The 24,340-nt window shown below is 41.9% G+C and overlaps 2 protein-coding genes across 4 annotated transcripts; one reads left to right on the forward strand and one right to left on the reverse strand.

Moving 5' to 3' along the window:
* Positions 1-533: 533 nt before the first annotated feature.
* Positions 534-9,066, reverse strand: LOC104374182 (interferon-induced protein with tetratricopeptide repeats 5). Of its 2 annotated transcripts, none has more exons than XM_086616524.1 (2): positions 9,008-9,066; positions 534-2,525 (listed from the first exon to the last, which is right to left on the reverse strand). In XM_086616524.1, the coding sequence occupies exons 1-2, from the start codon at positions 9,064-9,066 to the stop codon at positions 1,085-1,087; spliced, it is 1,500 nt and encodes a 499-aa protein (XP_086472650.1). In that variant the 3' UTR covers positions 534-1,084. The 2 variants fall into 2 exon arrangements, with proteins under 2 accessions (XP_086472650.1, XP_086472651.1); XM_086616525.1 differs by lacking the exon at positions 9,008-9,066 and adding an exon at positions 5,694-5,771 and having other exon boundaries at positions 534-2,522.
* Positions 9,067-10,902: 1,836 nt separating this feature from the next.
* On the forward strand, positions 10,903-23,246 carry LOC104384131 (putative lysosomal acid lipase/cholesteryl ester hydrolase). Of its 2 annotated transcripts, none has more exons than XM_086616786.1 (9): positions 10,903-11,032; positions 12,837-12,957; positions 16,595-16,793; positions 17,190-17,299; positions 17,923-18,059; positions 19,496-19,642; positions 20,848-20,919; positions 22,072-22,143; positions 22,890-23,246. In XM_086616786.1, exons 1-9 carry the CDS (start codon positions 10,925-10,927, stop codon positions 23,121-23,123), a joined length of 1,200 nt encoding a protein of 399 aa, XP_086472912.1. In that variant the 5' UTR covers positions 10,903-10,924; the 3' UTR covers positions 23,124-23,246. The 2 variants fall into 2 exon arrangements, with proteins under 2 accessions (XP_086472912.1, XP_086472913.1); XM_086616787.1 differs by lacking the exon at positions 19,496-19,642 and adding an exon at positions 19,252-19,272 and having other exon boundaries at positions 17,923-18,035.
* Positions 23,247-24,340: the final 1,094 nt, after the last annotated feature.

Here is a 24,340-nt window from a genome sequence, read left to right on the forward strand (position 1 = left end):
TCTCATGTAGACGCTGTGGGTGCCTACCCCTTTTCCCACATGCCCCTTGTGTTCTGCTGCCCTGTTCTTCAGTGCTCATGCAACTTCCTGCTCTACGTGCACTCTGCCCTCCGTGCCCAGTTCAGTACATTTCTTGTGTGTGTTCTCTATCCCTGGCTTGTTTCACAAGCATGGCCGCAGACAGCCATCTCTTTGGCATCTCAAAGACTGCCCTTCCTTCCTCTCCAGATGTTTGCTGTAGCAGTTCCTGAGAGCGCTGTTTTGGGTAAACTAGACGGATGTTGTTTTGTGCACAGTTTAATTCTTCGGTGCAATAGCTCTGAAGCCAGCTTTGCTGAGAGTTTGGGAAAACAAATGGGCCTATCTCCTGACCCTTTCACATCCTGTCATAACTTTATCCCTTTTACTTCTTTGAATGGCTCTTTCCCTTTCTTTCTATCTACTAACATGACGATCAGTCAGCAGAGAGATACCGGAAGCAATAGTTGATGGACACAATGCTCTTTAATAGTTCACAACAACAATACCTGTTTTGTAAGCTTTTCAGTGAGCTAGCTAAACAGCCTTTATATTCATGGTCAAACAACACACAAGGTAGTAAACTAAACATGTCTTCAACAAAAGGTTTTTGTAAATAACACTAAAAAAAGACATATTTAAAATATTTGAAAAAGCATCAGAAATTCCATTTGTGTATAAGCATGCCTTTCAAGTGGATAGGTGAAATACTACAATAGGATTCCCTTATCTTTTTCTCGGAAGAAGGTAAGATCTGATTTCCAGCTTAGAAGTTCTATGTTCTACAGATCATCACTTAACCACAACCTTTATATCAGTGTTAACATTGAGGAGTAAGGTAGCTTAGCTATTATTTAATGTTTCCAAGCATACTGTTTGTTGGTGAATGAATGAACAAATGAACAATCATTATCTGCAGTTTCTACATTATCATCAGAAAGTGATGCTACCAGATGTTTCACCTGGTTATAACTTCAACTGTAAAAAAAAAAAAAAAAAAGAATTTGAGAGTCTGTTGAAATGGCCTTGTTTGGGTTTTTTTTGGTGTGAAGGATTTTTCAGAACTTTAGCTTGAGATGGAAAGTCGTAGCTCACATAACGCAGTCAGATATTCTTCACTGTCAGGACACAATGCAATGGCTTTCTCATAGCACTCAATTGCTTCATGTTTCTCACCATTGAGACTGTGAACGAGTCCAAGTGTAGCAAAATCTGTTGCATCTTCTAAACCTCTCTGAATTCTCTGTTCCAACAATTTCTTCAGTGCCTTTATGCACTTATTTCTTCCATAAGAATCTTCTTCAATTTTCACCCCTTCTAGGTAATTCCTTATGGCTTCAGATTCTGATTTCATATGAAAACGCTGAAAATTGCCATAATGGTAATAGAATTCTTGTTTATCATCATAAAATAGAATATTTATCTGGAACGCTTTCTGAAATGTCTCTTCTGCCTCTTCATACCTCTTTCCTTCTGCATACATGTTTGCTAGGTCAGTATGGGCAGAAAAAAATTTTGTCTTTTGGTCAATCACTGTTTTAAAATGAAAAATGGCACGTTGGATGAGTGCCTCCACTTGCTCTTGAGGTGGGTATCTTGTAGTCCTTTTCAATTGCCACAGCTTTGATCTGTAGCAGAGTCCTAGCTGGTGATGCAAAAAGCAAGATCTTGGTGTCACTGCTAGGGCCTTTTTCAAAATCTCCAGTGCCTTGTCCACATCTCCTTTCCTTCTGTAAAATTTAGCAGCATATCGCAGGAAATAAGGAAGATCAGGGGTTTTCTGCATTGCTGCTTCAATGTACTTTTCCCCTTCATTAACTTGCTTTAAGTCCTGAAGTTTTAATGCAGTTAATGCCATAATGAAAGTATCGTTTGGATTCAGTTCCACTGCACGCTTCAGGGGCTCGATGGATGGGTTTACATCTTCGCATTGTCTTTGAGAAAAATCTTCTAAACGGTACATTGCTATTGCATAGCCAGCATGAAAATCTGGGTTATTGGGTTCAATGTTCAGAGCACTTTCAAAGCAACTCTTTGCTCTCTCATAGTATTTTCTCCCAAACTTTATTAATGCCCATCCTTGCTCAGCATAGATCTCTGGAAGCTGGATCTTCCATTCAGCAGTACTTGGAAGCTTTTTGCAGCTGTTTTGCACTTTTCTTATATAAGTTTCAGCTTCTTCATATCTCTCCATATGGTAATAGATCCAGGCATAGTTGCCCCAGGTAACAAGACTTCTCCTGGCAATTTCATCTGGATAATTATTTTTAATTTCTTCTTCAGCTTTTTGGAGATTTCTCAAGGCTTCCTCATTTGAATTCTTTAGGTGGCATACATAGGATAGTAGATTATAATTTTGGATGTTGGATTTTATTAAAAACTCGATCTGATCGTATATTGTTTCCTCTAGCTCGTCGAGATCCACATCCTGCTTCAGCAAAGTCCATGTAAAATGACATTCTAGCTGTAGCAGGAAGGTCTTCAAGGAATTCTTGGAATTGGTACTAGAAGGAAACAAAGGGAAACTTACTTATACTCCTTTTGCTTTTTGCTATTATTTTAAACCAGGCATACCGTACTTCAAAAGCAGGCAATACCTCACCTGGTGCCACTAGTCAACAATACTTCAAACAAGCCAAAGCTGTGGAAAGCCATAGGTCTAAAGAGCTGAATAATTATTTTAGTAATTCTCCTTGCCAGTGTATGAGGGCGCCTCTTACATAACAACAGACCTGGCGATCCAGATGTCAAAGAGGAGGGCGGTCTCTATTGTAAAGCTGGCACTCCTCTGAGCCTCAGGAACATATTTTCTATGCTGGGAACAATTACTGAAGCCTATCTAAAAGAGGTAATCAAATAAAAATCTTTCCCCAAACTATAGAGAAAGTGATATAGTGCCTTTCCCATGTCTCTATATATTTTATGGTTTGGATTAGAAACTTCATTTTGCATTTCCTGAATTTGTAAATCCTTGTTTGTCAGATATTTGTTATGACCATACTGATGTATCCAGTAGCTGGCTCCTGGATCCCACCAGTCTCCCCAGTTGCTGCCACTTGGGTGTACAGGCCCCCAAGGGCGCAATCCCACTCCACTTGCTGGTACAGACCACACACTCACTCACTCACTAATCCTGCGGATCCCCAGAAGCTGGTTTTGGACATCCAGTAGCTGGTCAGGGATCCTCCCTGCTCAGGTGCCTTATCCTTAGATGCATGCACGCATACTGACCAGTCCCTTTTTACATACAACTGGTCCTTAATATTCCTTTATCCCCTCTCTATTTTTCAACATTTGTTCTTTCTCAAATCACCCAGATCCCTTGTTTCGCTGTCTTCGGTCCCTTCCCCAAATAGCCCATAGTAAGTCTCATGTAATGCCCAAATGCTTTTTCCTGCATCCCACGACGTATCTCGTACCCTGGAGCAGTTCAGATTGTAAGGCACTCCTGTGGACCCCCGGTGCTGGGTTTACCCCTGGCCCATGGGGCTGAGGGTCCCCTGGGGTAGCCCCGAGAGAGCTGGGTGAGTGCTCATGTCACCCTGGGGCATCGAGGAGCCCCCACCTGCCCTTGTCCCTCTGTGCTCCTCTGTGTGTGTGGGGATGGGCTGATGGCTCTTGGGACAGGCCTGGGAGCAGCCGGGGTAGGGTGTTATTTGGGTTCCCCCTCCTGCCATTGCCTGCCTGTGCCCCTGTGTGGGTGTGCAGACCAGCTTTTATCACATAATCTCTCAAGGACAAACCTTTACAAGGCAGAGGAGATAACACTTTAGTCCATATTTTGCTCTCCCTTAAAGGCGGAATTAGACACGACTTTATAACCGATGTTTCTCAGTCAAATCAGTCTTTGTTAGAAAGACAGCTCTGCTTTCCTTCCTGTAAAACTTAGAGGGTCTAACAGCCTATGTGGTATAACGTATGCTGCTGCTTACCTGCAAAATCAGGTACAAGAGGAGATATCTTTTAGGTTAAAAAAAAATAAAAAAGGAGTGAGTGGAAAGAATAGAAAATTATGAGGAGACACATAAAGGATGGATCAGGAAGCAATTCTTACAGGTTGTGGGACAGAGGGAAGGACACTGGAGAAAGTGACACTGAATACACATTTCCATCCAAACCGCGTGACACAGAGGTACTGGAGGAATGTTAGACAAAAGAGGTATTTATAAATGCCGTTAATGCATAAGTTTGTCTCACAGACTTTTCCTTTCTTAAATAATCTCCTCTGCTTAACTGATGGTTTTTTTATTAGTATTAACAGCTGTTCCTAATTATCAAGCTGTATATGAGGTAATTACAGTTCTTCTGGGATGAAGGGGAAGTGAGAGTAAGTTCCTATTATTAGGACTATCTTGTTAGACACCTTTGGCTACAGGTGAATACCACAGAAGAGATATTGGCTCCCAGATCAGCAGGAATAGCTTGAAGCACTTGAACAGTCCCATTCAATTCAAAATGAAATGTGTTTTTTTATCGCCTCAGCTGAGAACTATGACAATGTCCATGGTTGAAAACAACAGTGGAGATTAATTAATGAAAAGACATTGGTGGAAAATGAATATTCATGAATGTCACAAAAATAGGTTTGTGATTTTGTGGTTTTATAATAGAAGGACTGAGGGTCGACACAAAACCAGAGAGGGACCACTCACCAACCATGGTCCTGGGCAAAACAGACTCAGTTTTCTTAAAACAAAACAATTTATTAACAGTTGCTTAAAAGGACAAAGGGAAACTAAACAGGTTACTTGAGAGGATAAAGAGAAAACGAGGCCAGATCTTAAAAAACACCTCCCCACACCCCCTTCCTTTTGTTCCCGGCTCTACCTTCCCCCTAGCGGCGCAGGGGGACAGGGAATGGGGGAGTGCAGGTCAGTTCATCCATGTTGTTACTGCCGCTCCTTTCTTAAAGGAAAAGGAGTCCTTACACCATTTTCCCTTGCTCCAATGGATCCCCTGCGCATGAGGAAAACTCCAGAAACTACTCTCGCAGAGGCGTCGATGATTGGCTCAACCCCGAGGGGGATGGGAATATGTATCTGGTGGCACAGGGAGCAAATCCCCTCTCCTGCCACCAGAAATCCCTCCCCCACCACCAGAACTCCCTCCCCCACACCGAACTATCACAGTGATGCAGATTAAATACAGTTTAGCTTAGTTCAACACATAACTGGTAAATGCAATTTCCAAAGTTGTCATGACATGGCTTTGTCCTAGTTGTGTGGGTGCCTCTGTGCATGCACGACAGTCTTCAGAAAATGTTAACCCCCCGCTTATGCTCCCAGCTGCAGCCCACAGCCTGCACTGCCCTGTTTGCTGGTCCTCGCTGTAGCAGAGATCAGAAAGTATATTCTCAAACACAACAGCGCCAGTCACTCATTTGGCAGGGCACCAGCTCCAGCTCCAGCCTGGATTTCACCCCTGAACTGCAAGCACACTTTTTCTGATTGTCAGTTCTGTTCGCAGAGACTGGCCCTTGTCACAGAAGCAATAACATTACAATATTCAATAGCATCCTTATTTTATTTCGATTCTTCCAGTAAATATTCTGTAAAATACTTACTGCTGTTTGGATCCCCAAAGTCCCTCACTGCTTAAATTTCTGTAAATAACAAGCATTATTTTCCCTTGGTATAGCAAAAAAGCATCTTTCAGAGATTGGGTTCCTTGCTTACCTCATGGTTTTCCTTCTCTGCCCACTTGTCTTTAAGAGAGCTTCAAAGCCAAAGGAGTACCACTCACTGTTGTTATGACTTTCCTTTTATGTGCTCCAGCCCTCACGTGATCTATGAGTAATTTAACGGGAACCAGAAAGTGAAACTACAGCTTGTGTCTGAATTTGCAAAAGAAGCTGGAAGAGCTGCCTGTAGGGGAAAAGAAACCTAGGAGTCACTAAGCCGCTGTCTTTAGCCTGGCTCTGTGCCATGCATTACATTGTGTTGCAGAGAATGTGGCAACAGCTTCAAATAGCTCTTGGTGTTTACTTTGTTCAAATCCAGAGGCATCTATGATAAGGAGAATATTTCAGGCTAGTATAGGCTGACCTGGTTATCATGCATAGGCTAGGGAAGGGTTGTTTCCCCCTTCTGCCTCTGCTGATGCACCTTTGCGGTTTTGCACCATGCTTTAGGCTCCTGTTCTATTGGCATCGTGTCATCCACATAACTGTCACAGAAGGTCTTATCACCCCTGCCCACACTCCTTCATCCTGCACCTTCTCATCGCAAGGTCTCTGCTGTTGTACCAGGCCCACGTTTCTCTGTGCTGTGTCATTGTGTAAGAGTAATAAATATCTCATCCCACCCAGAACAACTGTTTGTTGCTGCTCTCTACATCGAACTGCAGTTGTACTGTGCAAAGATAAAAGAAAGCAAAACAAATTGGATACAGACAGTCAATTCAAGAAATTGCTGTCACAGTTGTGCCAACCAAAACAAAGCTGCAGGCAGGTCAGGACAAGCTCCAACAGAGCAGGGCTGGCAAGCCTGGGTCCTGAGGCCATGCAAACTCACTGCAAAGCTTATGGCCTCTGAGCAAGGCCGTGCTACAAGGCTGCAAGTTAACAAACGGGGCACGGGTTGGGTACTGGAGCACCTATGGATATAAACAACTCACTGATGCTTAGTTTAAAAAAAAATAATGCAGACCTGACTTAGTAAAATTGATTTTAGGGGTAACAAAGAGATCTTATCTCTACTAACTAACAAACAGATACTATCTAACATACATAAATGACACTATATATAGTAAATTCGGATGTAACCTGAAGGTGCAGACCAGTGAAGAAAAAGAAAGGTGTAAAAGCATGTTAGCTAACATATAAAAATGATCCAAAGTGGATCCTGGGGAGAGGAAGAAGAAACCACCACCATTAGCATAATGTTTCTCCCAAGAAAGGACGCCAGTGGCCGATGACTGTTGGTGTTACTTCCTCCAGTAGCCTGAAGCTGCTGACCCGAATTCCCGGAGGAGCAGGAGCAATCTCTAGGAGAAGGAATAGAAACTAAGATGCGTCCTTGCATGCATGTAACAATTTTAGCCATAATATTACTGTTGTGATTTTTCTGTAAATTAGTACTTTAACTGCGTTATTATTCTTTCTCTTTTTGGAATAATTAGACTTAGACTAATGAGAATTCTTGGATTAGACTAAGATTTTCACGATGCTAACAAAAAACCCTCGTCTTCACCTATCTGTATGAGATTTCCTTCCTCTTTACTCGTAAACAAGATCTTTTACATAACATCACAGAACCTCTCTCCATCTTGAATCCATTCTGTTTTAAATTGTGAAAGAATCTTGTTAAGTAATATGTTTAGTTAGATACTGTCTCGTGTCCTTTCATAATTAATATCTGTAGAATTTGAGCCCCCACCCCCTATTTTGTAGGAATAAGCAAAGAATAATGCATATAAGGGTGCCTCACAAGGCTTCTCGTTATTCCTGGTATATGACAGCTCCCCTTGTTTTGAATGGTTTTTAGTGGAGGACACATAAGGTTGTTCCTCTGTCCTAACAAGCCAAAAAGTCATTTATATCAACCTCATCATCATCTCAGAACTGCTGCTACTGAAATCATGTTCAATTTCTACAATTACAGACAAGAATTACCAGTATTCTGTTTTTTTATTTATAAATTTATATGATCTCTGACTGCTAATTTGTATGTTTTAAAGAAATTTAGGTTCTGGCTTATAAAAGTTTATCTTCTGCAGTATGAACAGTCCATAGTGCATAGGAAGCATCCACGTAGGGCAAAGTAAACCTCTGGATCTGGTGATATGCTGCACTCATCCTCTGGGTTTGGCCAGGTCGTGGCTCTGTCCAGCCAGCTTCAGTGACCCTTGGGCTGTCCAAGGGGAAGGTGGGGCAACCCACAGGCTGCTGGGGACGTGCTCCCTCTGGGAAGGCTCCCAGCGGTGTGGAGAGTTTCAGCCTGCATGGAGTGAATTCCTGGTAGGCAGTAACTCTTCAGGACAAGACGGTCTTTTGCCTTTCCCTTCTTTCCTTTTCCCTTTCTTTTAAAAACAAACCAAACCAAAACAGTCTTGCATATGAGAACTTCTGGTTTCTACAGAAAGTTGCAGAGCCTTAATAACACACACACCTCTTATGTCACATTTAAGTGATTTTGTGTGTATATGTGGTGGTTTTTTTTTGTTGGAGCTGATGTTTCAGAGTTCAGGATAAAGGTTTCGACAGTTACTGCTCTGAGTAGCATGCAACCTCCTAGCAATCAGGTATTTGATAAGTGGTGAAAAGGGGTAGTGAAGTGGGAAGGAAAAAGTTAGTATATCTATACAGATTCATGTATTTTATGGAAAATAACGGTTGCGGGTAGTTGTAGAAAAATGTATTTAAAAGGTTTCTGCAAGGCCAAACCCAAATGTGGAACACTAATGACTTACTATGCTACTGAGTATATGTGGGTTTCTTGTCTCTTCCTCTGTCCCGAGTGTCTGTTTTCCTTGGTACATTGCTTGGTACCTAGCTTGGTACAGATGGGAAAAAGTAGGAAATTTCCTTCTGGAATGAAAAAAATTTACCCTGGTTCCATATTTTTACAAATTTAATTGCATTTATATGCTTTGGTTTGACACAAATAATAACTGCAGAAAATAAGTGCAGGAAAGTGCTTAAAATAGAGAAATAAAGTAAGAGAACTGTTATGCAATGCCTTTTGGCACCCATCTTTGTAACTTGCTGAGCACAGCACAGGAAAATTCAGAAACACTTCTACAGCCCTTCTGCTTTTGTTTCGTTTCAGGGAAAGCTGTGACTGGGCTGATTGGTACCAGGGAGACCAGTGTTGCATAGCAGCAAAAGCAAGAGCTTCTTGGAAAACACTTATGCAGAAATGGGCTGGAAACAACAACAGCATTCGTATTTAATACAAGGACTTTGTTTACTTGAGTGTCCTGTACATACACAAGAATAGGGAATGGCTTCAAAAATACGTACATATTTTAGGGACAAAATTCCTATCTGTACATTTCCTTGCAGCTGAAATGAATACCTGCCGACAAAGAATTCTCCCCTGGTAGCATTAGCCCAGCCTAACAACTGTCTGAAATGCAGTTTTCATTATAAAAATATTGTAAATGAACTATACCATAGTAAGTGACAGGATCCACTTTAAATATTCTATTTTATGCTGGTTTCAACTGAGCCTAGTTTAGCATATAATTACTATGTTTGACAGCAGCAGCTGTGGCATTTTATAACTTGGGTTTTCCCCTAGGGGGGAAGAGCACCCTGTAATTAATTTAACAGAAAACCCAAGTGAATCACTGAGCAATATTTTTGCTACTCAAGTTCTTTAAAACAAAACGACCCTAGGAAATTGGATCCAGGAATGCAAAGGTTGCATAGCGTTACTTGTATCGAGTGATGTATCCAGGTATCAAAACAAGGGAGTTTTTCAATTAAAATCTTGATGCTTTCTAAATAAACAGAAAGATTTCTGTTCTTGATAGAATAATTCTGTTCTTGTTCTCCTGTTCTACCACTGTGTATTTTATATCAGGTTTCTGTATTAGTTTGAAGATATTACTATGAACGTAGTAACATGAATAGTTATATCATAGGCTTGAATTTGGTCCAAGCTTTTGCAAGCCTGGCCACACGTCTTCTGACCACAGAGGTTTTCTGAGAAGTTGCAGCTATGCAATACAGTGCCAATTAGTTGCTTCAGAGAACGAAGATATAATAGGTTGGCAGGAAACTGATGGTAACCCTGCTGGAACGATGTGCCTGCATGTAACTTAAGGCCACTTGTATTCGATTTTGTGTATGTAGAGTATGCTCGGAGATGATAGACAGACCATCTATTTGTGTAACAATAACAGTGGTTGCTGACAACGCTTTATAGCCCTTACAAAGGACCGGCTCCTCCCGAGGTGCAGATGTTCAGCACACTGGGCAGGCAACCCCCGGGGATGCTCTCGCTACGGGAAGAGGCCGTGGCGGGCGAGGCGTTACCCTCTCCCTGCTGCTGCTTTCTCCCTGGGGACTGCGGCGGGCTCTGCGGCGGGATCAGGGCGGAAAGTAAAACACACGCTGGCGGAGCGGCACTATGGGGACTCTGGAGACTTCAGATGAGAAGCAGAAGACGAGGAGGGCTGAGAAGCAAAAGTCACGGGCGCCGTTCTCGGGGATGAAAGATTTCCCAAAATGGAGTCCCGGCGGGCAGGGGGAATCTACGCGGCTAATACTGGAGAAACGCTGAACCACGGCGGCTCAGGCAGCCCGAGGCGGCGCACGCCCCGCCGGCCGCCGGGCGAGGCGGCAGCGAGCGGCAGCGGCCGCCCGCACCCGGAGGCTGCGCGAGGCTCCGCGCCCCCGCCCCCGGGCGCGCTCCCGCCCCGCGGGGCCCGGCGCGGTGGGCCGGGCGGCCCCCGCCGCCGCCGCCGATAGGCTGCGCCGCATGGCCTGAGCGGCGCCGCCGGCCGAGCGCCCTCCTCCCGCCGCGGCGCGGCTCGGCTCGGCGGGCGGGCGCGCGGGGCGGTCCCGGCGCGGCAGCAGCAATCGGCGGAGGGGCAGCCGTCCCGCCGCCGGGTGGCTCCGCCGGGCCGCAGCCACCCGAGGGTGTGCGTGGGACACACCCGGGCGCCCAGCCCGCCAGCGCCCTGCGGCGGGGCCGGCCGCGCTCGTTCAGCCGCTCGGGGCCGGACAACGCCTCCGGCCCGCGGCGGCTTCCCCGCCGCTGACAGCACCGCCGCCCCGTCCTGGCCCTCTCAGCCGGGCGGCCGCCCCCGCCCCTGTCACGCGGTCCCGTGCCGGTCGCGGCGCCCGGCGGAGGCGGCACATAAGCGTCGGCGGGGCCCGCGCACTGCCGCACCAGCGCCGAGTCCCGCTCCGCCGCGGCGAGCCGGGCCCTCCCGTCTCCTTCTCGCGGGGCCATCCATGATGCGGGGCCTGGTGCTCGCCGCTTTCCTGCTGCAGAGCATCGCCGGTTCGGGCGCGTTCGCCGGAGGGAGGAGAAATGTGGACCCCGAAGCGAACATGAACATCGTGAGTGGCGCGGCGGGGCGCGGCGGTCAGGGAAGCGTGCCCGAGCGCTGTCACCCGGTGTGGCCGCGGGGTTGTAACGGGGCGAGGAACGGAGCAGAGCGGGATCCGGGCGGCGGGCGGCCCCTTTCCGGCTCCGCGGGCGCAAGCCGGGTGCCTGCCGCCCTCAGCAGCCGCGGTGAAAGCCCCGCGGGACTTCAGCCACTGGTCAGCGGTCGGCCTGCTGCTGCTGACACCCGCTGCTTCTACGCCGTCTTTCTCTTCTCCTCTTTCCAGGTCCCTTTTGGTCCCCTGTTCCTGGGGCTGATCTTTCTCTCACATGCTTTTTCATCTAGACCTGTGGTTTTTGATAGAGTCAGGACACTTTCTGTCTTAACTGCTAAAATAGCGCATGTTTATGAAGCACACTCGTGCTGCTAGCACGATGCTCCCATGTTCTCACTCACAACTGCTTTTCTTCCCTTTTGGCATTTACTCTCATAACTTTATTCTCCTTCTGCTGCAGTAGCCAACTCCAGAAGATATTTGCTGTTAGTAACTGGTATTAGTTGCTCTTTCCTCTGCCCCATCTAAGCTGTGCCATTTTTTCACATGTGAGAGAAGATACTTCAAGCTAGAAATGCTTCAAGTCTGTAAGAGAAGAAGTGCCTGAGTTGTCAGTATCATCTAAACACAATTTCGAGGGCGGAAAATAGTAATTTAGTCCAAGGCTAATGGTATTTGAATGGACTTTAGCCTCAAAATCATTTTGGAATGTTAATGTCACTGTAGATGATTAAAGATACGTTTAAAAGAAATAGCATGTTTAATTAAGTGCTCCTTCTCTTCCTTGCCTAGCAGCCTAAGAGTAGAACTCTGATCATGTCTTGCATTTCTTATTTTCTCAAGGTACAGTCGGTGTCGTAAAACCAGTTAAATAACAAGTTCTGCCCTAAGGGAGTTGCATCAAATGAAAATAACATAAAGCCTGAGACTTAAGAGATGGGAGATAAACCTATTAGTGAAATCATAGTGTTCAACAAGCACTTTTTATTGGGGGTTTTTTATTATTATTTTCTCATTTGGCTTCTCAGCAAAGCCACTTAAAAGCTCTGTAGCAGGTGTAAGGTTTGAGAAGAAAGGCGAGTAAGAAACGACACATGAAACCACGAGCTGATGTGGCAATGTCAGCAGCTCACAGATGTGAAGAGTGTGACTATGGCATTTTAAAGCTACTGTATTTGTGATTCATTTCAGCACATTACCGAAACACGATTGTGTCCTCTATGTAACAGAGAATTTGCCATAAAGTTCAGATATAAATCTGAAATGTTTTTAAAGAAGCCTTTCCCTTCAGGAAACATGAACTCTTCCCACCTTCTCTTCTTCCGTATGCCACTGTGGTGCCAGTGGCTTTTTGCTGTCCTCACCTGTTTGTTACTGGAAAACACCGCTTTCCTTGAGAGCAGACGGTTTCAATTTTCTGTCTGCCAAGTCTGTGTCTTGGTGTTTTGCCTTGTTATCACACTCTGCTTTTCAACAGTTCAGTCTCTCTTCTTACTGTAAGCAGCATGTGAGCAACTAATATGACAGTGAATGGGGATAGGCTAGGGTGTCCTCTCAAATTCCTAGGATTGTGTTTGTGCTCTGGGTAGTTCCTGACTTTGTACTGGGGTAAATCTCATAAAAAACCTATCTGCATCTAATAGGCAGATGGTATGGCACATTCCTACCGCATCCTTTAATTTCACCCAGAGCACTTTGTACATGTTAATGAACTGAGGCGGCTGACAGTCTGACTCCAATGCCATTTCTTTTCTTTCTTCAGAGTCAAATTATTACCTTCAGGGGATACCCTAGTGAGGAGTACGAAGTGACAACAGAAGATGGGTATATCCTTTCTGTTAACAGAATTCCTTATGGAAGAAAAGGCCGTGAGAGGAGCGAAGGTAAGATTTATGTCTACTTGGAAAAATGGAAAGTCAAGAAAAAGCTCTTTGATTTATAAACCATTTGATCCTCTAATAATCCAGAAAAAGATTAAAGACTATATGACCTATGCAGTTAGAATGTTTTATTGGTGAACATTATGGCCAAAATAGATTAGGCACATGTAGAATGACTTTGGAGTAAAGGAAGGGAGAAGGAGCTATCTTTTCCTGACATTGCCTTTTTGTGACATTAATACAAGCCCTTCATTGTTGTTTGATTTTTTGAGGGGCTGAGAGGCCTGGATGTTCTAGGAAGTGGGGATTTTGTTTTTTTTTTAAGTAATGAAGAGTCTTGAAAAGAGATCGATAGTAAAATTGTTGGGTTATTCTGAACCTCATTTTAAAAAAATGCATCTTTGTACCAAATAAGTTTGTTAAAAATGCCTGGCCCTTTTCAGAAGTAAGGACTGTTCACACGCCTCTTTTGGTGAAATATAACTAAGCTACAAGAGTTCCCACTAGAGTGGTCACAAAATAATTGCTGCCTGATTTCTGCATAAAATAAGAATTCGTTTGGTAATTTTAACCTGTCTGAAGCTACAAGCCAGTTCAATACTGGGGACTACTGGAGTGTCATATTTCACACAGCTACTTAAATAGATAACACAATATAGTAAGATAAAATCCCTTCAGAACATCTTGAGTACAATAAATTTAAAAACATATTGCAAATGAGGGTATGTGACAGGTAGTTGACAACAGGCAGCCCAAACCAAGACTGTTTTATGGATGTGATTCGATGGGCAACTAGGAGGAGCATTGGCATGTGCCACCAGAGCACTGTTACAAGCTGCAAGATTTACTGTGGAAGTTGGTATAAAACCATGGAAGGGATGCAGGAGGTGTACAGGTCAGGAGGTGGGGGAGAGGAAGGATAGGGGGAATGTAAGCTGAAACTTGAGGGAGCGATATGGGCAAAGGCTTTTCCAAGGACTGAGTGATAGAATGCTTTAAAAATGAGAAAAATGCGTATGGAAGGGGAGAGGCATGTAGCCTCTGACTTGCTATCCTCGTACACTGCATATAGAATTAACAGTGTATTTGAATAGCAATGGCTGAATTTGGTAGCATTCTTGTCGCCACCACTTATAAAAGATCCTACAGACAATGGCATGCATACAACAGCAGCCTGTTTGCATAGAAACTGTACATATTCTAAGGACTGCCTCAGAACCCTTTGGACTGAAAAAAACTAAGGTGAGAGGTAAAAACACAGAGCTCAGTAAAGAAATAATTGATTGTCCTATAGCCTTGAGTGTGAACAAGACCTGTGGAAAAACCCTGTCCTCTGCCAAAGGCCAAGCAACAGTCTTCCTGACCTTATTTGTTGGTTTTGTACGGGTCAGGATGTTTGCACTGTCCGCTGCCTCTCACACGGTGGATGTGTAAAGACCAGTGCATGGATGAGGCCAGTCAAACTTGGCAGGTGTCTTTGTACTTAAGAATTTCAGAGAAGCCCACAGGGAATTCCAAGACAGACTGCCTTTGTACCTGTTGATTTTGTCGAATCATTCATCAATGACATAAGCAAACAGAAGTTTCCTGACCTGTGGGAATTCTCCACATTCCCCTTGCCACATCCTCGACCCCAAGTTCATGTTTTGCAAAATGCTTTAATTTTGAAACCAAGGATTACCCAGCACATTTGAGGAAGTATGATCTCCTAGAAGAATGAAGATTTCAAAGTTCATGTTGATTTTAAGTTTTTATAGACTTGGTATCTTTTCTCAGAAAGATACCGATGATGTGTTACTGCTGACTTAGCGTATATATGCCATAATTCTTCTTTTGCAATACCTGCATAATGTGAATAGGATCCCTTGGAATTATGTATCACGTGATGTTTTGGAACAAAACCTACAGCTCTTCAGCTAAAAAATTAAAATGTCCAGAGAACCTAAACATCAATGGGTTTTGGTTTTAGTATTAACTAAAAATCTAAAATAACTGCATAGCATGGGTAAGAAGGGCATGGAAATAAGTCTGTCTTCATCTTCTTGGGGGTGCAGTAGAGAGAACAAAATGTTCTATAGCGGAAAGGGTAGTTTAAGAACCTACCATTCTTGTTCCCCCTCTGGGATTTTTAGGATCATAGGTGATACAAAATTATTATTGTCCAAGGAAGTTTGTCATATGATTGTGCAGTTCATGTGCAGATCTGGTGACTACTTGGTAAAGCGAAAAAGGAACTGGCAGAAATTGGAGGCTAATAGGAGAACAGAATTAAAGCAGCTAAACAGTTTTCCCCTTCCTATGTTATGAAACATGCAAGTAGCAGCTTGAGGAGAGCCTGTTCTTCAAAAAATCACAAGTTGGTTGATCTGAGTTTAGTAAAAGGGAAGAAGGTATCAAAGCTAAAAGTGAACATTACTGAAAACCAGTTTAATGTTAGGCTTGAAAATCCTGCACACTGTTCATAAGGCAATGAAGTATTACTGCAGCAGAGTTAACGGTTCAGTTGAACTGTACTGTCTCCAGTGCCAGTTTGGCTCTGCGGGAGATTTGCTCTGGTTGCAGGGACAGTACGCCACAATGTGTTATTTGGGTTTTTTTTAACAAAATGGGAAAAGCAAGCACTGAAAAAGTTCCTTGTCACAGGTATAAAGGTTGCCAGGAGGGAGAAACATTGCTAATTTGGATTTTGGAACTCACAGCAAATGTTGATGGACATGACCTGGAATGGAGGGTGTGGGTGACTGAAACAGTTGTGATTTGGCTGTTTCTGCTGAAAGATCCAAGTCTAAATTATCAATGGAGGAAGTATTGCGTGAGTTAGTGTTGTAGTAGAATGACGTGTCATTGGCAGAGGTAAATTCCTGAGTAATCACTGCCATTGAGCTAAAGTTACCATGTTATCAGATTTCAGTTATTAAACCAGAAAAAAACCCCACAAAACACCCGTGCTGCTGTGAGATCCAGAGACAGGCCTTTGGATTTTCTGAAGGACATGTTCCTCCAAAAGGATTATATGTTAATTTATTTTCTTTGTGTTGAAACTTGAACCTTCAATTTTTTTAATCAGTATTCCCCATAAAAGTGTCATTTCCCTTTTCAGGATGGGGAAGTCAGGAGAGAGGCTTTCTAAATTCCACCTGGGTCTTGACTGTGGCATTGTCTTAACTGGGCAACAAAGATCTCAATAGCACATACATGGGAATGCCTTCCTTAGGTTTCAGGGCAGGGCAAGGGTCATAAGTAGTTTAGCTGCCTCTGTGTTTGAGACACTTTGCTGAGTATTTGTGAGCTTTAAACAGTTGTAAGGGCTACCTGTGTTTTTCTTGCAGCTCCTGCTTTTCTCATATTTGCTTATTGCACATTTGCTATCTGTTTTGAACTTTGAGGAGTCTTTTGTTCTAGTTTGGAAACTAACAAGTTGCTAGTTTAAAATTCTTAATGATAAAAAGTAGCTTTTCATGAAAAGTTATTTCATGGCACTATGAATATTATATGAATTGCTAATCTTAGTAGGTTAAGTCAAGTGTATTAAATATTCAAAATGCAAATCTAAAGCAGACTTCCAATAACTTGCTTGAATTGTTCTTAGGCATTCAATTCTAGATGAACACGAAGCTATGATAGATGCTTTATTTTTCAGGTCCAAGGCCTGCTGTGTTTCTGCAGCATGGTTTGCTTGCAGATGCCAGCAATTGGATCACAAACTTGGATTACAACAGCCTCGGCTTTATGCTGGCGGACGCTGGCTATGATGTATGGTTGGGAAACAGCAGAGGGAACACCTGGTCCAGGAAACATACACATTTCACAGTGAAGCAAGAAGAATTCTGGGTTTTCAGGTATCCTCGTCTTGCAAGAGAAATTGTGCATGTTGTTTTCGAGCAGACTTCTTTCCTCTCTTTGCCCGTCATCTCAGTTCAGTGACATTGTGAATGTACAAGATTATCTTTTATTTTTTTTCTGGTTACGTGTGCTGTCACATATGTAGGGGCAGTAAAGGTGAGTTTTATGGTCAGTATAGTGTCCTGAGGCAGCCTTTATATGTGGTCAGTAGAACGTTAATTGCTTTCACTGGTGCTTGTTGTGAAGACTCAATCACCAGATTGTTCTGTGTCATCCAAAGGAAGCTTTACTTTATGTTCAGACAACTGATCTGCAGTGCAATAAAGCTCTGTGGAGCTGTTCCACACTGATAACTTTAGTTACATAATGGATTTTTTATCTTTGCTTTGTAGCTTTGATGAAATGGCTAAGTATGACATTCCAGCCTCAGTGGACTTTATTTTGAAGAAGACTGGACAGGAGCAAGTATTTTACGTTGGCCATTCACAGGGTACCACAATGGGTATGTGAAGAGACGAGTTTGTTAGAACATATTGTATTTGAAATTATATCAAGTTCCACGTATGTGTTTTAATGATGAAAAAGTAGGGCTTTTGAAATCTACTGCTTCTGGGTTTTAGCCGCTTCCTGGAATATTCATCAACGTTAAAAAGAAAATACTTAACCTTTCTATGTTTACTTAAAGTGGGAAGCCATTGAAATGATAAATTGATGTCCCAGGTAGCCACCAGTACTGTTTCTATTAAAGTAAATTGATAAACTGCATAATAAAGTTAGAATCCTTAGACACGTAGAATAAAGATTCCCGTTTCCAGAGTATTTTGCTGTATATAAAGCCTGGCTCAGGTGCTTTTAGACCTGCAGACAGAAAGAGCTGGAAGAGTGTTGGATTAGTTAGCAAGAATAAAAACAAATCCTTCTGATTTGCCTTATTTAATTTGTGTTCCATAGTAACTAGATTAATTTAAACTATCTGAACTGATCCTAGAGACAACATCAAACTATTAATCTGAAAATACTTGTGCACACTCGACGTATCTTAGATTTTATAGAATCACTGCCAGGTAAAATTCTCATCTAACTTACGTTGGTGAACTTTGTTAATTATTCTCATGTTATTTACAGCTTTCATTGCTTTTTCAACTTTGCCACAGCTGGCTAAGAAAATCAAAATGTTCTTTGCCTTGGCACCAGTAGCTACAGTCAAGTTTGCCACTAGCCCTCTGGTAAAATTGGGAGTATTTCCTGACCTGCTCCTCAAGGTTTGTATTTGAGTGTAAATGTTTTAAGCAAAACGAGGTGTCCCCCTTTCTAGTTTAAAACAGCATAGCAAAGAATGTTAATAACTGTGATTAGATTAACATGTTTGGCAAGAATACTGGGCTAGCTTTTCCATAATAATGCTATGGAAGTGAGCAGTGGCTTCTCTGGCTTTACTGCTGTCTAATGAGACAATTTGCATCAGTTTAAAGTAGTATTTTACAATTAGAACTTAATAGATGGAGTAAAATGATGTTTTTCCTTTTACATGTATCTGGAATTTACGCTACAGAAATCATATGATTAATTAAACAATTGGTCGGTTTTAGAGGAGTCATATGGTAGCCATATACAGAATACTTCGGAATTGTCATGAACTTTAACAGATTTGTTTCACAATTAACCAGTTAGTATTAGAAGAGGATCCTTCAGAGGGTGATTAAGACCAGCAGCTTTATTTAGATGCTGTGAATCATCTTCTGGAGGAGTTTACTTTTCCCCTTTAACATCAAAGGGACTGTAGGCAGGCCACAGTAACTGCCTGAAGTCAGATGTTGTGAACACTCTGCTATGTGTCATTTTTAACCATCACTTTCCCTTCCACCACCCATGGAGATTCCCACACAGAGCTGTTTTATTCTGTGAGATAAACCTTTCTCTAACATGCCTCGTACAGTTCTAATACATGTCTGTTTGCATTATTAGTTACCTGTTCCAAAGGCAGATACTTTAAAGTAATACTAACAATTGTGGTCTCCTGTTCCTCGTGTAATGAACTTTGTCTAATGAGGATAATAGCTGACCAGTGCCTTGTGCGGATGTTCGTGATGTGCTGAGGAACTTGATTCTCATGGTGACTTGCAAAAAATCTGGAGTGCAGAAGTACAAGATAGCCACAAACCCATGGGTCAGTCATATCTTTAAAGAGCTGTGTCACTTTTTAAGGAAGTGCTCAGTGGGCCATTTTAAATCCTTGAATGTTTTAAAAATACTCATCAGGAGGAGGTGACCACCACAAGTCATGCAACTTGTTTTTCTTACATGGTTTGAAGAGAGGAAGTTGCAAATATAAAGCCATGTAACATTAGCAAATGCAGCTTAAAATATCTTAGCCTTAAACAACTCTGATGACAAGAAGCTGTGTAGTACTCCTGTAAAATACCGAATTTAAAAATTATTATAATTTGAGATTAGGTTTGGCATTCTTTAATGATGGTCTCAGATCCCACGTACTTTTTGGGGAGTAATGGACTGCATCATTTGTAGCAGAAGCACTAACTGTGACCATTGGACTGTAAACAAGGTTGATCATTTTCATATGACACATCTGTCACCAGTGCAAATGGAAATAATTACTTCAAGAATGTTGTAGTGTAAAGGCTAAACCCAGGCCATTCTATGCAATTACATGTTTGTCCTATGTTTTGTTATTTTGTAGGACATGTTTGGAAAGAAACAATTCCTCCCTCAGAATTTTTTGCTGAAGTGGCTTGCTACCCATGTTTGCACCCACAGAATACTTGATGACCTTTGTGGCAATGTATTCTTTCTTCTGTGTGGTTTTAATGAGAGAAACTTGAATATGGTATGTTTTGATGACTTTTAATAGCTCAGTTATTGGGTACTCTAAGACAGTATTGTCCGTGTATCACTGTACTGATTGTCCTTCACATGTAATTAGAAAAAAACTAATGCCTTCTTCATCATACTGAGTTTGGATTAATATCTCTCCTTGGTGTAGATGTAGTTGCCAGCTTGGATAGATAGAATTAACCTTTTTAAAATATTACTGGAAAGCTAAAATACGTTCTTTTAGATCTGTTGGTGAAGTGGGTAAGAGAAGTGAATTAATATGATAGTGCAAGTATTTAATTCCTTTTGCAAGGAAGTGAGGAATAAAGATACAGTTTTCAATAATTTTTGAGAAGAACGTTGAAGTTTTCTGGTCTCTCAGTGGAAGTGTGCAATTATTTTCTCTGGGACCAATTTCTGACCTTGCTGATGGCTTCATCTGTAATTCTAGTTCCAAAGGATTTGTTCATAGGAACTGTTTTATTATCTAAAAGCTAGTTACCAGCAACTGGTGTGAGAGTGCCTTTTTTCATAATGCTTCTTAGTGTTTCTGACTCCCTGAAATCAGTAGCAGCTGATATCAGTTTATCCACAGGTGGATGAAGGCTGAGGACTTTTTAATTGGTGTAAGATAGAATTAGCTTTTTTTTTTTTCACTATTCTGTGTGCAAAAATGTACCTTTTTTTTGTATTTCGTATCAAGATGAAAGTGCAATTTTTTGATATTTTCTTGCCCAGCACATACAATTTTCATGCGTTTAATGCTGGATAATATTTTTTTTTCTGCCAGGATTTAAGTTTTTCCCCTAGATATTCTTTACTTCCAAACTCAAAGTGTATGAAGTTCTGAGTCACTTTGGACTGACAACTTCTTGTTTAGCTGCAGAGTAACATGAGGTTTCTCTGGAGGTCTACCTAAATATTAGTTAATGTGCTTCCAATTCTTAGAATACTAGCACTTTTAAAAAAGATATTTTGAATATATAAAAAATGCTTAAGAGATATCGTTATGAGGTTTAATGTTCAGCTTTAAAGTTCTGCAGTTAATTGTAAGTAATCCTCAAAACATTTTACCTCATCTGTATATATAGTTGCAGTTAACTTCTGTTTATAACAATTTTAAGAGGAATGGAACATTTTCTGTTAGTTGTTCAAGAAGCAATAATGGTTGCATTGTTGCACTGTGAGGAGTAAACGATATTAATTATCTTATTGCAGAGCCGAGTGGATGTGTATTCAACACACTGCCCTGCGGGGACATCTGTACAAAACATGATCCACTGGAGCCAGGTAGAGTTTCCAGAATCTAAAATGTCTGTGATTCTAGCTTGTTTGTAAAATATTGATGCCTCTGATATTTAATGGAATAAAATGCCAAAATATACATGTAGCATAGCCCAAGTGAAATTCTGGAACTGCCAGTTGTCAGAATGTCAACGGTTCACTGCAGCTGCTTTGATGATACTGGCTTATGGTGGCTCATCCCTCTCCCCTGATAGGCTAACTGGGAGTACTTCAGGCCCACAAATGATACGTCGGAATAACTTAACTCAGAGCTGCTGTAACAAGCATTTGCTGCCCTTTCAGAAAACGCTGTCTTGATTCCAAGTTGTAGTTTTAGCCAGCGTAAAGCAGCAGGCTTTCTGTTCTGTTCTATTCTGTTCAGCTTAATTTTCTGTTTTATTAGTGTATTTTGAATTTCATCTCAGTACACAGTTTTGTGCCTGTGATGCTATTGGGCCTGAAGCTTGCCCAGCAGGCTCACAAATATAAGACAACATTTGCCATGGAGGTAGTGGTCAGTGCTGCTTGTGATCTTGTAACTGCACTTCGTCGTCTATTCAGAAGCAATGTCTTCTGTTGTACATAGCTCTTCAAGTCTTGGCTTGGAAAGAAATTTGTGAAGACTTCCCCCCCCACACCCCGATTCCTGTTACATAGATTTCTGTTTCTGAAAAATAATAGATTTCTGTTTCTGAAAAATAATAGATTTCTGTTTCTGAAAAATAATAGATTTCTGTTTCTGAAAAATAATAGATTTCTGTTTCTGAAAAATAATAGGTACATCATACAGAGTAGACTTTCTAAGAAAGCTCCATGCTGTGTTCACATACATTTAGACAGCAAGGTAAATATTTCAGAAGTAAACATGGAGCTGCCACATCCTGGCTTTGGATACACTAAACTGTTTTCCTTAATCTTTCCTACTGTTGCTATGGAGTGTGAAATCTTAAGGGACAAGGTTCAATGGCATTGAATGTTAATGTTTCCCACTCCTGTGATGCTAGGCAAAGCAGTGACACTTGTCCTTTTTAATACTTGGCATTTCACTTTTTCTTGTGTCAGTTACCTTTGCCAATTCTCCAGATGACCTGTATCCTTTTATTCCTGCAATAGAAGTGTTACAGTTCTTTGTATGTGCAAATATTTTTTTATTTCTAGGCTGTGAAGACTGGGGAACTCAAAGCTTATGACTGGGGAAGCAAGGCTGCAAATATGGCTCACTACAACCAGGTAGACATCTTTTATGAATATATTATAATTCTTGAGTGTCACAAAGTAAGTCCCTGGGCACTTCTCTGGGTGCTGTGTTTATACTGCATGCTAAGGAGCCACTTTGTTGCCCAGTAACCAGCTGGAGATCTGCCTTTTCAAGAAAAAAAAAAAAAAGACAGGACTATAGAGCTCTGAGGTAGTCCTAAGTCAGTATGGAGCACATGCTTGAATATGATGTTTTCATAGCACACTGTTTCTTGAGGGTGGTCCTGCCTGCCTAGATCATAAGATCCCACTGCACTTCTCACAACAAGGCGTAGACTATCAATTCATGTGTATTGCTTATCTTCAACCTATTTAATCTCCACGTGTTTGTTTTTTGCTGTGTGCAATACTAAAAATATTTTGCCCCTTGTCACTTTAGTGACTGGGAAAAATTGCAGTATCATACTTTCAGAGTAGCGGTCACTTTGTATTTGGTTAGAGTTTAGAAATAACCTGAATGAGATGTGTTGTCTGAGACTTCTGCTACCCTGCTGTCTTGTAAACGATATGTAACTGCTATGCTGGTATAATATTGCAGGACTCTTGGAGTTAAATTTTCTGTTGAGTCAGGACTCCATCTCCATCTCTAGCTGCCCAAGAAAGCAAATGAGAATCTGACACATTCTTCTTGCATTTGCTAGTATGTTACACTGCAGTGTATTATCACACTGAAGACTTGTTCTTCCTAATGCTTTTGTTTTCTCTTTCTGCCTCCTCAGTCTACTCCCCCTTTCTACAAAATAAAGGAGATGACTGTACCAACTGCGGTGTGGACTGGTGGACAGGACTGGCTGGCAGACCCAAAGGATGTTGCTATGCTGCTCACTCAGATCACAAATTTGGTTTACCACGAAAACATTCCAGAATGGGAACATTTGGATTTCATCTGGGGCCTTGATGCCCCTTACCGCATGTATAATGAAATAATTAACATGATTAGAAAGTATCTCTAAACAAGCATGGTATTTCAGAGTATGAGTTCACCAGGAATTCGTCTTTTTGAAGCATATGCTTTTCTGGCAATAATGCTACATTGTTTATTTATGATGCATTTTTAAAATGCCAGCAATGACTACTGAATTGTACTCATATTGTTTGTTTTTCTCAGTATTATTTCTCTGCCCTACAAAAGTCCTCATTGTATCCTGCTGATTTTGCACACAGTGGCATGGTACTCGAAAAACAGCAGTGTGACTTTGCTCAAAAGGAGTATGTCATGTGCATATCAATTTAGTGACATGTCTGAAAGACAAATTAGTCCGTTCAGCACCTCAGGTGCTTGACAATTAAAACAATAAGTATGTCACTGTGCATAAAACGCTGCCATTTCTCAGTACGTTGCCGTTTCTGAGTACCTTTCAGAAGTACTACTTGTACTGCAGTGACCTGTTTGGTGCTGGTACTTTAAAAAGCACTTAGTGGCTTTTTGCTACATTATTATTTTGGCCATCACGTACAAACTAGCTACATCAGATGACTTTCTTTTTCAATATTGCCCAGAAGAACTGTCATGAAGCCAGAGAAGATAACCACTGTCAGTTGAAATCTCCTATTTTGAGACTGATTCATTGCTGCATTTTTCTTGATTTAATGGTGTCTGTGAAGCCTTTCATGTTTCGTGTACCAGCTGTGGAGAAGGATCGTTATTTGCCCTTGCAGATTCCTGGAACAAGAAAAGCAGTTAAAAGAAATACCACTTTCAGTTAGCTTTGTCAATAGGTTATGGCTTTCAAGGAGAATGATTTAACATACTCATGTTTCGTTTTCTTTGCACTGACCACTAGAAAACAAGCTCCCCCAGTATACTACTGGTGAGGGAAGAGCCAAAGCATTAATTCTATAGCTTGAGTGACTTAATTTGTGTGGACTTCTCCCCTTAATCATCTGCTGCTTTAAAGATCTGTTTACTTCTTAGCTGCTTATGTGGTGCTTGCCACCATTGTGTTCAGGAACTGTACAACAGCCTGTTGAAGCCTGGCAGTATTAACGGCAGTTTCCGTTTGTCTGTTTCTACTTCAAAATGAGGCTAAGCCCTCATTTAATGGGGGGAGAGGATTCACGTCTGCTTCAGAGGTCTGACTTTAGAGCTGTAGTTGTCTGTAGTATAGGTGCCTTGCTCTTTCCGTTAACTATGTGGAGGACTTTGGCTCCTCTGAGTTGCACAAAAGTT

The sequence above is a fragment of the Tauraco erythrolophus genome, chromosome 9 (assembly GCF_009769465.1).
Source record: "Tauraco erythrolophus isolate bTauEry1 chromosome 9, bTauEry1.pri, whole genome shotgun sequence".
In the NCBI taxonomy this organism is placed as follows: Eukaryota; Metazoa; Chordata; class Aves; order Musophagiformes; family Musophagidae; genus Tauraco; species Tauraco erythrolophus.